We start from the raw sequence: 14,979 nt of genomic DNA, 5'->3' as shown, positions 1-14,979 counted from the left end.
TATAAGCATCCAAGTAAGCACAAAGTGAGTACAAGAAAGCAAGTTAAGAACCATAAAATGCATTCTGCTAAAGTATATGAGATAGGTGTGTAATCCAGCATGCAGAGCAATCTCTCAGGAGCATTAAATGTAAGGTATCCATGAGTTCTGCAATGCTGTGGTGATGTGTTGAGGTAATTTATGATTTAGTCCAAGATTTTTCATGAATGACATGAGTGTTTTGCTGATACCAATTTCTGTGGACGAAGGTTGAAGGCAGTCACTATCTATGAAGGATGCATTGAGATGTTAGTGAATGGACCTTAAGATGGAGACCAGCAGAAGTAACCAAGGAGCAGCAGCCAGATAACTGCTCCGACTTTCAGTTGGGTATTGACCAAATTAACTACTAATGAGATGCAAATGCACATAGCAGCAGGATTCAGAATTCACCATTTAAACTTGATAGTGAAAATTGCATTTCATTTTTTGAACATGGAGAATCACATTTTTTTCTTCTCACCATATTTTTCTATATTTCTTGCCATTGCCTATGCTGTTGAAGAGCTGGGAACATTCCACCCCTTGAGGGCAGAGATAGATTTCTGCAAAAGTATGTTCAGGAGCCGACTGAGGAATCAGGCAATTTTGGGATTGGTGTTGTGTTATGAGAAAGAGCCAAGCAGTTAACCACCTAATGTGTGGAGTTTGCACAATTTTCCACGCGTCTGCGTGGGTCTCCTCTGGGTGCTTCGGTTTTCTCCCACAGTCCAAAAATGTGCAGGTTAGGTGAATTGGCCATGCTAAATTGACCATCGTATTAGGTGAAGGGATAAATGTAAGGGAATGGGCCTGGGTGGGTTGCGCTTCGGCAGGTTGGTGTGGACTTGTTGGGCCAAAGGGCTGTTTCCACACTAAGTAATCTAATCAAAAAGAAAACTGGGTGGCTGAATCCAGGCCACATCACATTCTGAAACCATTTTTGGAGTAGCAACTGTCAAACTCCAGAGAAAGTCATTTGCTGACCCTCTTAACAGTGGGTAGCAAGGACTGAAAAGGGATCATGGAAATCCACTCTCACATTGACACAATTTTTCTCTTAACCGCTGGACAAAAATACTAAGTTAGAGAATCTTACAGCACAAAGGGACCACTCAGTCTGTAACTGGCAGTTCCTGATGTGGGGCTTTTGCGCAATAGGTCAATTCTCCTACTTCTCGGATGCTGCCTGACCCTGCTATGCTTTTCCAGCATCACACTCTCAACTCTGATCCAGCATCTGCAGTTCTCACTTTCTCCTAGTTTGAACAAACAGCCAATTTAGTCCCAGCATTTTCCCCAAAACTCTTCAGATTAGTTCTCTTAAAGTTCATATCCAGTTGTCTTTTAAAGGTCTCAATGGAATCTGAAACCATCGCCTTGTCAGGTAATATAATTCCAGAATTCAATAAGTGAACGAATTTCTATCATTTTCCTGCCAAACATTTCAAGTGTCTGACTTCTGGTTGCTGACCCATTTGTCAGAAGAAATAGTTGCTATCTACTTATGCAAAACTCTCATAGTTTTGAATATCTTCATTCAATTAGCCTTTGCCTTTCAAAGCACAAATGCAGCTTCTCCAGCCTCTCCATTTCAACTAAATACCCTCCTTCTTGGTATTTTCATCATCCTCTTTTAAATGCTGGCTGTTGTTGACCCTGTTAAAATGTGGTGCCCAGAGGTGCACGCAGTATTCCAGCCGACTTTACCAGAGATTTCTAAAGATTTAGGGAGACTTCCTTGTTCTTTTATTCAATACATTATTAATAAAGCTAAGTATCCTATGTGGTTTCTTGACTGCCTTTTCAACTTTCCCTGCTACCTTCAGAGGTGAGTGAAATTGCATCCCCAAATCCGTCTGCTGCAGCAGCATCCCAAAATAATATCATTTAAATTATAAATCTGCTGGTTGCAAAAATAAAGCAATAAATCAGAGCTCTGCTTTTTGTAGGAGTGTGTAAGTGCAGTGAATAATTTTATTTGATTCTCAAATAGCTCTCATTCAACATTGTGATAAAGACTAAAATTGAAGTGCCTTATAATTCACATTTTATCTTCACAGGGATTTTGCAGTTGTATTTATTACCAGAATATTCAATAGTGTGAACATGGATGTCAGTACTCAAGAAATACTTGATGAAATCAGGACCTCTCAGGAGCAAGGTGATGATGGGAACTTGTTTTACTTGTATGTGGCGACCCCTGGTGGAGGTCCAAAAGACATCCATAAAAAATTGATTAAGCCTTTTCTGCAGGAGCGTGGATGGCAAAAAGTCAGCTATCCAAACACTGGATTCAGGTACATAAATCAATTGAATTAATCTCTTGTGAATTTTAGACAGAGTTAATGATCCTGCACCACTACATCCTGAATCCTGAAGCTCAAACAGACCATTTTCATAAATGATTTCCAATTAAACCCTAGGGTGGCTGGCACAGTGGCTCAGTGGTTAGCACTTCTGCCTCACAGTGCTAGGGACCTGGGTTCAATTCCAGCCTCAGGCGACTGTCTGTGTGTAGTTTGCATGGTTCTCCCTGTGTCTGTGTGGGTTTCCTCTGGTGCTCCGGTTTTCCTTCCACAATCCAAAGATGTGCAAGCTAGATGAATCAGCTATGCTAAATTGCCCATAGTGTTCAGGGATGTGTAGGCTAGGTGTATTAGTCAGGAGTAAATGTAGAGTAATAGGGTAGGGGAATGGGTCTGGGCAGGTTACTCTTCAGAGGATCGATGTGGGCTTGTTAGGCCAAATGGCATGTTTCCACACTGTAGGATCCTATTCTACTCTATTCTAAGTCTAATTGTATCCCTACATCCTCCGTCGCAAACCCTACTTGTTTCCATCCCTCAGTCCTGCCACTGACAGTAGCTCTTACACTAGTGAAACATCTCACAGGCCTGACCATTTCTAGCTTAGGTACAACTCTTATCTAGTAGAAAGATAAAACAAGACTGGCAAACAAGATGTACTGGTCCAACCAGCTGAAATACGTCAAAATAGAGGACTAGTATTTTAATTTCTAAGGATAGTTTTTTTTTTGCTTCTTTTCCTGCACTAGGCCCTTAAACTGGGATTTTGATACTCACCCTCTCCACTGTTCGCCCACAGGCTCTAAATCTTAATTGCTACCACATTTATTTTGCCAGCCATTTTTTGTGCTCTGAACAGCCTTCATATTATACAGAAGCAACACTTAAATCTTACTCAGTGTTAATTAAATGCCTTTCATTTGCAAGCAGCTTCTTAGGATATGTAATTTCCCACCCTACCTTTTTGGCAAGCTAGGCACAGTAAGGGCTGAGAACTTGCCATGGATAAATAATGACAGGGAACCCCAGGATGCCTCAGAGATGAGCTCTGCTAGAAACTAAGCAAGCTCACTGTATGATTACCTTGAATTGAATCTTGCTTGTGGATAGGTACAGTATAGTGGAATTGCACCACTTATCCACCTCATTTTTATCAGCAGTGATAATGTTTTTAAATATAGTGATATCACTAGAACCAAATTCTAAACAACATGCCAGTTTATTTATCCTTAATTCATGTTGAAATGTCTTTGTCCTTTTTTAATTGCATAGCTTGTTTTGCTTGTGAATAAATGTTGCAATGATAAGTTATGGAAGGTAAATTATGTGCCATGGTCCTCCTCACACATTCTCTATTTTTATTTATTATTCAGTTATGCAGATCTATTGCAATCTGACTGTCGGGTTAGAGATGAGATCATAGATATTGCTATTCAGATCAGCCAGCTTCTTTGTAAATTCCAAATGACAAGATTGTTTTGGATGCCAAAAGAAAGATAATTAGTGCAGTACAGATATTTCTGACATTGAGAAAATATATTCAGTAATTTAAAAAAATCAAAGAATATAAGTTCACCATGGGTTTTTACAGACACTATCAAATACAATATCTGTAGTTCAGTACAAATTAAGCTAGTATTGTTAGTCACAATCACTGTTGCCAGACTGGTTGGCACCAACCATTTTCAGTTACTAGTAAGGTCTTTAATTCTTTTGTTTACAGTTTGGCTGATTTCTTTAGGTATAAAAGCAATGAGCAGTAACATCATTGATAGTTACACTGAAACTGTTTTCTCCTACCTCTATTTTTGTATTTATTTTGTGAGTTGCTGTATTCCAAATGTCCTTTCTTGAGGACACTGAGTGGAATAGAACCTGAGGCCGCCTACAGTCCTATCACACATTGCCATTCCGCATCTTTGATCCAACTCACTGAGGCAAACAAGGTTATTTAAACATTAAGTACATTACAGTCGGTCCTCTACTGCTGCCATCTGGTCAGAGTCTTGCATTAAGTTTGAAAGCCATGTGGTTCAATGACAAATTAGGGTCTTAAATCTAAGCAAAGGAACTGCAAAGGTCTGAGGAGTCCTTTGAGCCTCAGTGGATTGGGAAACAAAGCTGGAGATATGACTGTAAACAGGCAATTTTAATACAGGAAATCCCCAGGTTATGAGCAAGTTCCATTTTCATGACTGTTCATAAGTCAAATTTGTATGTAAGTCGGAACAGTTATGTACAGTTCATATCTAGCATCAATTAGTCATCTGATTGTCTTAGTATATATTTTACCTAAAACATCTTAAATATAATAATACAATAATAATAAATGTAACTACAGTACAATACATTATTTATAATTGAGAGAGAGAGAGAGAGAGAGAGAGAGAGAATGTGTTTGTGTAGAACTTCAATTCAATAAATCTGGAAGTAAACATTAGTCACAGTAATAATACCACAAAATCATTGTTATCGTAAAAACTCATCTGGTTTATTATTGTTATTTAGCAAAGTAAATCTGTCTTCCTTGCCTGGTTTGATCTACATGTCAGTACAGGCCCACAGTACTGTTATGGACTTTTAAATGATCAAGCAACTCAGTTGTATCAATCTACTACAACAGCTAAAAGATGTGAAAAGTCCCTTCCTAACAAGACTGCTGTGATTCAAGAAAGCAGCTCATCATACTGGCAATAATGCTGGCCCAGGCAACAACGCCCACATACAGTGGCACAAGTACATTTTTGTAAAAATCTTAACAATAGAAACTCAAGCTGAGTTTTTTTTTCTCTTGCTTGCCACAGGCACAGAAAGCAGTGTAGCATTCTGATGCTGTATTGTGACTACTCTCTCAGATGCCCACCTCTCTCCTTTGCTCCTCCCCACTCCATCTGCAACTTTACAATGTGCCATATTACAGAACTCCAATAGATGAAAATCAAATGCGAAGACTGAACAATTTTATGATGCTTTTGGACTTACATCAACATGAAAAATAGGATCTGGAGTAGGCCACTCAGCCCTTCACACTTGCAGAGCATTCAAATGACCATGGTTGACCTTCCATTTCAGCAGCATATTCCCATACTATCCCCATATCCCTTCATGTTTTTAAGCTGTCGACAACTATCCGTCTCAGTCTAAAATATACTCAATGACTGAGCCTCCACAAGCTTTGAGCAGAGAATTTCAAAGATTCACCATCATCTGATTAAAGAAATTCTACCTTCTCTCAATCCTAAATGACATGCCTTTCATTATTATTATTAAAATTGCCTGTGTACAGTCATATATTCAGCTTTGTTTCCCAATCGACTGAAGCTCAGACCTTTGCAGTTCCATTGCTTAGATTTAAGACCCTAGTTTGTCATTGAACCACATGACTTTGAAACATAATGTAAGATTCTGTCATATTTCTCTGATAAGGCTTCTTTACAGCAAGATTATTAATTAACCCCTCAACATTCCACAATACCAAATATAAAATTGCCCATTTTCTTAATTGGTTCCTCAACATGCTGTTTCAGAAAATCATCTGACATAAGTGCCAAGAATTCAACCTTCACATCAGTATTAATGAGGTATACTGTAGTGATTATAACAAGGTCAGCCAGGTGGATCTCATGGAATATGAGTTCCCTAATTGGGGCTGTTTCCTGGTCCAATCATGGAGTGCTGGCTGACAGATATAAACAGGAATCTAGCAGGGCAGCGATAGACATCCGGTACGTGGCCACCGTCATCCGACGCCTTAAAACGGCGGTGCTCGGACCCGACGTAATGCACCAGTTGGAGGACGCTCAGGTGTGCGGTGGGATCACGTCCGCGCTCACCCCAGCCCGGGCGGAATTTCACATTGGCCCCAAGGTCCCGTACGTCTCGTGGGAGCCTGTGCCCCACAACCTGAGCCGCGTCCGGAATTTTAATTTTGTCCCTTTCAAGGATGTAAAAAGGCGGGCCCTGTATAGACTGCTGCTACACACCATCCACGTCTTCTCCCTCATCCACCGTCCGGACACGCCTTGGCATGCCCATTTGCCACCGGGCGGTGGGGATCCCCAGTGGAGGGCTCTCTACGCGGGAGTCCTCCCCCTTTCTCTCGGGGATCTGGGGTGGAGGGTGCTGCACGCAGCAGTCCCCTGCAACCGCAGATTGCGGTGGTTCACGGACTCCCAGCCCAACTGCTTGTTCTGTGGCGCTGTGGAGTCTGTGGATCACGTGTATATTGGGTGTGGGCATTTGCACTCCCTTTTTGATTTTCTTAAAAACCTCCTCCTCTGCTTTTGGTTGCACTTCAGTCCCACGCTCCTGATCTTCGGGCACCCAATACGGAGGAGGGAGGGCAGGTCTGAAGACCTCCTCGTGGGTCTGTTCCTGGGCCTGGCCAAACTGGCCATCAACAGGTCCAGGCAGCGGGCCATGGAGGGGGTCGTTAGGGCCGACTGCCTGCCCCTCTTCCGCGGTTACGTTAGGGCCCGGGTGTCCTTGGAGAAGGAGCACGCGGTATCCACCGACACCCTGGAGTTGATCAGGGAGAGGTGGGCGCCGCAGGGAGTAGAGTGCATTATTTCCCCCTCCAACTCTATTTTGATTTAGTCCCTACCCTCCCCTTCACTGTTTTGGTCACACAGCATCGCCCTTTGATGTGAAGGGCAGTGCTTGTCACTGGCCACTCGGGTGTTTTCCAATTTTCCTGGTGGTGGAAATTGAATAAAGATTTGTACACCTTATGTCTCTCACTGTGTCTCACACCTACACACACACACACCATGGGTGCTCTGGGGAAAAAATAAGCACTAGCGCAGTTAGGCGGTAGTGTGGGGGTAAAAAAAAAACCAGGAGTTGTGAAAAAAAAATAAACAGGGACTTACCCTTTGATGTGAAGGGCACAAAAAAAAATATACAGGAATCTCAGAGGTTTTGTTCACTCTGAGAGCTGACTCTGACAAAGCCAGACCAGTGTCAGGTGCTATGCACATGTAAGTAAAGGGTGACTTGTGATGGGATACTGACTTCTGTGAAGTTATTTCAGTGGCAATGAGAGAAAATAAAAATTAAGAAATTCGCTCACAAAAGTCATCTTTGAGTTTGCAATGAGCATTTCTGGCATTTGCTGTTACTTGGAAAGCTTGACTCATTCATCCTGCCGTCAAAGACAGTGCCCAGCATATGGAAAAAATGCATATTTTTTTCCAGGCAAATGACCAGCAATGAGTAATTCTCCTGACAATTTGTGGACCTACAGCTTTTTCGGTTATTTGAAGCCTAACATTTCCTGAGGCACCAGATAGTAAACCTTTCAAAAGTTCTCAGATTTAGTTAAGGAATATTACAACCCCAAACCTCCTCTAATTCTGAGACATTATCAGTATTACTCGGCAATTTGAGAACCAGGGGAATCATTGTCAGAATTTTTGATGAGGTTAAGAGAACTAACAGAGGCATGTGACTTTGGTTTAATCCTTAATTTTTTTTTATTATTCATTCACAAGATGAGGCCGTCGCTGACGAGGTTAGCATTTATTATCCATCCCTTATTGCCCAGAGGGAAGTTAATTGTCAACCACATTGGTCTGGAGTCACATGTAGTCTAGACCAGGTAAGAATAGCAGTTTCCATCCGTAAAGGACATTAGTGAGTCAGATGGGTTTTGCTGACAATTGACAATAGTTTTATGGTCATCATTAGACTCCTAATACCTGATTTTTATTGAATTCAAATTCCATGATCTCCTGTGGTGGGACTTGAACCTGGGTTCCGTTACCTGGGTCTCTGGAGTAATAGTCCAGCCATAATTCCATTAGGCTATTGCCTCCCCTTAGTAAGAAGCTGAGAAACCATTTGGTATGTGGGATTAATGATGTAACCATGCATAAGTGCCTACTAGCTGAAGCCCAACTGGCCTTCAAACAGGCACTACAACTAGTTTTGTCATTAGGAAATGAAGCAAGTGGAGCGTATGAGTTACAGGGATGCACATGGAACTGGACCCCCTCACAAGGGCAACTGAGCGTAGGGATACCACTTGAGGCAAGGCAATTGCATAGGCTCACTCAGGACATGCTCTGAACAGAGAGTAACTCTTGGTCAGCCCATAGCAAAACCCCAAATCAAAGCCAAGCCTCGACCAAACAGCTAAAAGTTTCTTCAGTATCTGGGCCAGAAAGCCATTATGAGTGCTGCCATTATAAGTGCTGTCTCGAGTCCACGTGGACTCGAGACAGCAAAAGAATCCCACTAGGCCTGAATTGACGAAGAAAGCTCATAGGCCAATGTCCAGGAGAGTCCACACCCTGGAAAGCCCACCTATATCTGGCTTGGAACAGTTAAGTTGCTTAGCAACAGCCAAATTAGAGCCAGTCATTATAAACATCTCGTAAATGGTCACCCAGTTCTAATGGAAGTTGTTATGGGCATGGATGTATCATTGATTGCAGAACCAGTCTTGAACAAATTTGCTCTAGACTCAAATTCTTAAGTTTGGGTAAGACCTCAGCAAGAGTCATAGAGATGTACAGCACGGAAACAGATCCTTTGGTCTAACTTATCAAAGCTGACCAGATATCCCAACCTAATCTAGTCCCATTTGCCAACACTTGGCCCATATCCCTTTAAACCTTTCCAATTCATTACCAAACCAAATGCTTTTTAAATGCTGCAATTGTACCAGCCTTCACCACTTCCTCTGGCAGCTCATTCCATAAACGCACCACCCTGTGCGTGAAAACGTTGCTTCTTAGGTCTCTTTTATATCTTTCCCCTCTCACCCTAAACCTTTGTCCTCGAGTTCTGGATTCACCCACTTTGTCTATTTATCCTATCCATGCCCATCATTTTATAAACCTCTATGAGGTCACCCCTTAGCCTTCAACGCTCCAGGGAAAACAGCCCCAGCCTATTCAGCCTCTCCCTACGACTCAAATCCTCCAACCCTGGCAACATTCTTGTGAATTAACTGAGAATCTACATTAGAGAACCTTTACAGATTCAGGGTACGATTTTGGTTTTAGCCTCATATGAGAAACAGCTGGTTTAGTCATCACTGATTGTAGTAAAAGGCTCAAGCCTAAGCCTGATGGGGTGAAATTGGTGAAAAAAGAATCCCCTTGATTGCCTCAACATTTTTCGTTTGGAAAATGGCTGCCTGAGTGAAGTCCTAATTAAATATCCAAAAGATTTTCAGGAAGGTCGATGATATCAATGGGACTAAGGCCACCTTGCATATGTTGACCACAATTCTGCAAGGCCTGTCCAGTGCCTTATATGTAAAAGTAGAGGCAGAAATCAGGAGGCTGGAAGTGAAGGAATTATCAAACCAGTCCAGTTTGTGAAATGGGCAGCACCTATTGTACTAATTGTGAAGGCCAATGGGTCAGTTCACCTTTGTGGAAATATAAATAAATGGAAAATTGCTTTTCGCAGCTGAAGAAATAGTCAATCCCTTGCATAGAGGACTTAAACGGAAAGGCAGTAGTCGAGCTGTTCTTCACAAAGCCAGGGCACAATGGAGGCTAGGTTACATATGAACTTTCTATAATAATTCACAAATCCAAGGAAAGATCTAAGCTCCAGTACAGATGTGGGAACCAGGGCATCTTTGACCACCTTCACTTTATCTTCCAATGGGCGTAACCCAATCTTGTCCACTATGCCGTCCAAATGGGCCACTTGGGGTGCCTGGAACACACATATTTTTCTTTTCTAAAACTTATGCCCGACTAGGGAGAAATATCAAAGGACTATGTTCAAGTTCTCTAAGTGTGCCGTGTGGACTTGCAATTGCGTTTAGATGAGGATCCCCAGTCATATGCTACAATTAATACCCATAAGACTTGTACTAATATACAAGACAGCCTGTTGGAGTATCATCAGCCTGTGCCATTTTGCAGTGGACAATGGAAAACATTTTATAAGGTCTTCCTCAGGTTGCCATTTCTCTGGATGAAGAGGGAAGATCAACAAAGAACACTTAAAAAAACTTAAACATAGGTCATATGTAACCTGGCCTCCATCCTGGCACCCTTACATCTGCTATTGAGACTGGTTCAGCCTTGGAAATGGTCTTGTGGCCAAGATGTAGTTTTCAGGGAAGTGAAGCAGTTATCATTGTCTAAGGTGTTAGCACACTATGGTCCCAAGCGACACCTGGTGCTGACATGTAATTCCTCCCCGAATGGTATTGCGGTTGTGTTGGCTCACAGATGGCCCAATGGAGAGGAGCATCCAATAGTATATGCTTCCCAAACTTTGGCTGAAGCAGAGTGCAAATACACCTAGATAGAGAAAGAAGGTTTGCCGGTCATCTTTGGTGTTGTACTAATATCTTTATGAATGTAAATTTGTAACAATAACAGACCACAAACCCCTGCTAGGGCTACTCAAAGAGGACAAGGCCACTCCACCCTCCGTCCCATAGCTTCAGGTTAAATTCAGCAGTGGGCTCTCATTCTAAGTGCTTACAATTACAAGTTGGAACACCATTCAGGAGGCCAAGTGGCTAATGCAGATTCCTTGAGCTGCCTCCCACTGGCAGGTTCACCACCAGTGATTGTTGCCACAGGAAGAGTCCGTTCTGGTTTTAAACTTTCTGGATACCCTTCCAATCACCACTGGAAATTTCCGACTATGGATACAGAAGATCCACTCCTGTAAAGTATATACTTACAAAGTATACATTGCAGCTAGGAGATGTAAACATATACTGACGTGATTGGATAATATAGTCAAGTGTACTAGAATGCAAACAATGCAAACACGATCATATACAGACGGGGATGAATAAATTGTAGGATTTTGAGAATTATTATTTACAGCAATAGTTGATTGGAAGTTTTTTATTTGTAAATATCTTGTTCTTCGTATAAAGATTTGAGCTATGCCATTTTCATGATGTGTCCATCTCCCATGCATGCAAGAATAAGCATTCAATAAAGTAAACTGAGTTTTGTCTGGTTTAAGAGGAACTGAAGGACTAAATTCACCCTTTCACCCTGCTTGCCTGACTTGTCATCACATCTCTCTGTCCCTGATCACTGACCAAATCAGACAACTGTAACCAAACAGCTGTGACTGCCTTCTGGAAAAAAATGTTCAAGTAACTCCGTTTCCACTTGCCTGACGCATCATAATGTCTGCAGTTCCACCTTCACTGACATTGGATTGTCGTAGAAAAATCAAATCAAGAGAGAAACCTAGGCAAGTTTTATTTTAATTGAGTCATAGAGTCCTACAGCACGGAGACAGGCCCTTTCACCCAAACAGGTCCATAATGACCAAAATGTCCACTTATGCTAACACCATTTGTCTGCACTTAGACCATATCCTTCTAAACATTTCTTTTCCATGTATTTGTCCAAATGCCAGTTAAATGTTGTTAATGTACCCGCCTTAACAACTTTGTCATGCAGCTCATTCTATATGCATACCGCCTTCTGTGTAAAAAAAGTTGCCCCTCAGGTTCCCTTTACATTGTTTCCCCATTAACCTTAAATGAGATGCCCTCTAGTCCACGATTCCCCAACTCTGGGAAAAGAGTGAGTGCATTCACCCTATCCATGCCTCTCATGATCTTATACACTTCTGTAAGATACATCCTCAGTCTCTTATGTTGTAAAAAAAAAAGTCCTAGCTTGTCCAACCTTTCCCTATAACCCAGACTGTTAAGTCCTGGCAACATCCTTGTAAATTTCTTCTGCACTCTTTCCAGTTTAATAACATTCCTCCTTTAGCAAAGTGACCAAAACTGGATACAATACTCCCAAGTGCAGCCTCACCAACAGCCTGTACAATTGCAACATAATTTCCCAACTTCAATACTCAATGCCCTGACTGATGAAGGAAAGTGTGCCAAAAGCCTTCTTCACTGCCCTGCCTACCTGTGACTCCACTTTTAGATAGTCGTGGACCTGAACTCCAGGGTCCCTTTGTTCCACTACACTCCCTAAGGCCCTACCATTCACCATGAGACTCCTACCTTGATTTGACTTTCCAAAATACAAGACTCACACTTATCTATATTAAACTCCATTTGCATTTCTCAGCCCACTTCCCCAGCTCATCAAGGTCCTGCTGCAATTTCTGATAACCTTCCTCATTGTCCACGATACTGCCTATTTTAGTGTCATCTGCAAACTGACTAATCAATGCCTCATACGTTCTCATCCAAATCATTGATATAGATAACAAACAGCAATGGGCTCAACACCAACCTTGGGGTCTTCATTGATCACAGGCTTCCAGTCAAACAAGCAACCTTCTATTATTACCCTCTGCTTCCTATGATCAAGCCAATTGTGTATCCAATTTGCTAGCTGCTCCTGGATTCCATGCAGTCTTACCTTTTAGAGCAGCCTACTATGTGGAACCTTATCAAAGGCCTTACTGAAATCCATATAGACTACGTCTGCCACCCTGTGCTCGTCAACCTTCCTGGTCACTTCAGCAAAGAACTCTTAACAAATTAAAATTAAAATATTTTTAATTTAGTTGGGAATTCTATGGTTTCATAGACTGGCTATCTTTTCAGTGCACGTGTTCCCAATTTAAGAGATAGCACCCTAATTGTGTGGAGGAAAAATGAAAATAATGGTTACTAGCAAATAATGATAGTGACGGTGGCAATTCTTGTACCTGTTCCCCAAAAACAAAGCAAGGTGTCTTTTTGAATAGTAGAGCACAAGTTAACAGGAATATTTGATTGAAGCATAATTATTTTTCCAATCTGCAGGGCATTATACTTTTGCCACAAAAAGTCAGACGGATTGGAGAAAGCAGAAGCTGTGAGAGACCGAGCAGAGCTGAAAAACAAACTGGATGAATATAAAGAACTGAATAAGGTTGACTTCAAAGTTCACATGGTGCTATCCATACCAGTAAATTACAATGAAGATTTTGTCGAATTGACCTCACAACCTGGATCTATTGAATGGTGAAAGTAAATTTGATGCAACAATGGGTTCACAGACAATTCAGATTTGTCTGTCTGCAATGGATGTATGTGGCTCAAGTAAATATAGAACTTAGTAGCATGTTCTCACTTTACACAATGATTGTGAATAATCCAGGCATGATTTATTTGGATTAAATTCTGTCAACAAAGTTAAAATTGAAAGCAAACTGTGCACTTTTAAAATTGTTCTTATTCTTTTTGTGTATACCTTGTGCTCTGTCAGCCAAACAAGAGTCTGGATTGTAGACAAGCCCTTAGCCATAATCAGTGCTGCTCCAAATGAATTACAGGTGACATGCTGTGCAGTAATCTAGTCATTTTTGTAATAGCTATTATGTAGTAGGACTATAGATGTGAATGTTATACATTGAGAACATAGAAAACATAAAAGCATCCATAACTTTCAGATGATGACCTGAGGTCGTAAATTGAAGTCAATATTCAACATGAAAAAAAGGCATAAATGCAGTGAAACTAACTTGTTTTTACTTATATAAAATAAAGCAACTATGCAACTAGTTATTCCTGTTAGTTATTCAGTTTCATGCTTTAGGTTTCATAGATATCTCAAATGTAACTTGTATCCAGGTGCAATGCATTTGGCGATATAGTTTTTATTTGGTTGAATAGAGGAAAATGAATGTACCTAAATGATGTAAAGCCTGCCAGCTTTGTGCGTGCTTAGAAGTAGTAAAATTTATATGCCCAGATTATTTTGATATCCATCTCGTTAGTTCTGTGAGTTTGAAAAGATTTAAGTAGTTTTTCACTTTATACCTGACATAAACTTGAGCTTATCCAAAACTCTGGGATCCTAATTCACATCCAATCCAATTTCCCTCATCCCTGTGCTCACTAATCTGTGTTGGCTCCTACACCTCAGCAGGTGTAATTAAAATTATTTAGAAGTCTCAACCTTGTTTCTCATCTCTCCATCTGCTTGACCTCTATTATTGAAATTTTCTCCTATTCTTCGAAATCTGAGTTTCTTAGACTCATGCATTTTTCACATCCCTGATCTTAATCACTTCACTGTGGCAGTTGTACCTAAGCCTTAAACCTCTGGAATTTTTTTCCAAAACATCTTTCCTTTAATATGCTCCTTAAACTACCATTTTAACTATCCCAACATTTTTTTCATGTTGTATTAGAACAAATTTTGTTTCATAATCACCTGTGAAGCACCTTGTGACATTTTACTATGTTAAAGAAACAATATAAATGCAATTTCAATGTATACATAAAATACATGTACATTTAGAATGAAATTCTAATAAAGCCACTTCTAAATAGTTAATATCACTGCAGGTATCTGTGTATTGATTTTTTTACAATGATGTTATGACAACCGTAACAAAAATCTTCATTGCTTTAAACTTAGGCTGGAGAGAGAAAACCTACAGCACACGTAAAACCAAAATTAAAACAGAAATCGCTGGGAAAACTCAATACATCTGGCCACATCTGTGGAGCGAAAGCACAGTTAATGTTTCAGGTCCTGTAACCCTTCTTCAGAACAGACCAAAATTAGTTTGAGTAACAAGGCTTCATAGCTTCACATCACATAGGAGCACAGAAGCCTAGCATTTAAAAAAAATAAAAGAACCGAGGATGCTAGAAATCAGAATCAAAAACAATTGCTGGAAAAGCTCAGCAGGTCTGGCAGCATCTGTAGAGAGAAATCAGAGTTAACGTTTCGGATCC

The 14,979-nt window shown here is 40.9% G+C and overlaps 1 protein-coding gene across 2 annotated transcripts in view; it reads left to right on the top strand.

The window, feature by feature from the left end:
• The window catches only part of LOC148148234 (uncharacterized), a 67,760-nt gene extending 53,183 nt beyond the window's left edge, over positions 1 to 14,577 (top strand). For both annotated transcript variants that reach the window (XM_087993318.1, XM_087993319.1), the window contains exons 3-4: positions 2,082 to 2,318; positions 13,054 to 14,577. In XM_087993318.1, coding sequence (XP_087849444.1) covers positions 2,128 to 2,318; positions 13,054 to 13,258 — 396 coding nt within the window. In that variant the 5' untranslated portion in view covers positions 2,082 to 2,127 and the 3' untranslated portion in view covers positions 13,259 to 14,577. The remainder of the gene's footprint in view (positions 1 to 2,081; positions 2,319 to 13,053) is intronic.
• The last annotated feature ends 402 nt before the right edge of the window (positions 14,578 to 14,979 follow it).

The sequence above is a fragment of the Chiloscyllium plagiosum genome, unplaced genomic scaffold, assembly GCF_037043375.1.
Source record: "Chiloscyllium plagiosum isolate Xiang-an unplaced genomic scaffold, Cpla_swu_hap1 HiC_scaffold_13, whole genome shotgun sequence".
NCBI classification, from domain to species: Eukaryota; Metazoa; Chordata; class Chondrichthyes; order Orectolobiformes; family Hemiscylliidae; genus Chiloscyllium; species Chiloscyllium plagiosum.
Note: the sequence above shows the minus strand (reverse complement) of the source record. Positions and strands in the feature narration are given on the sequence as shown.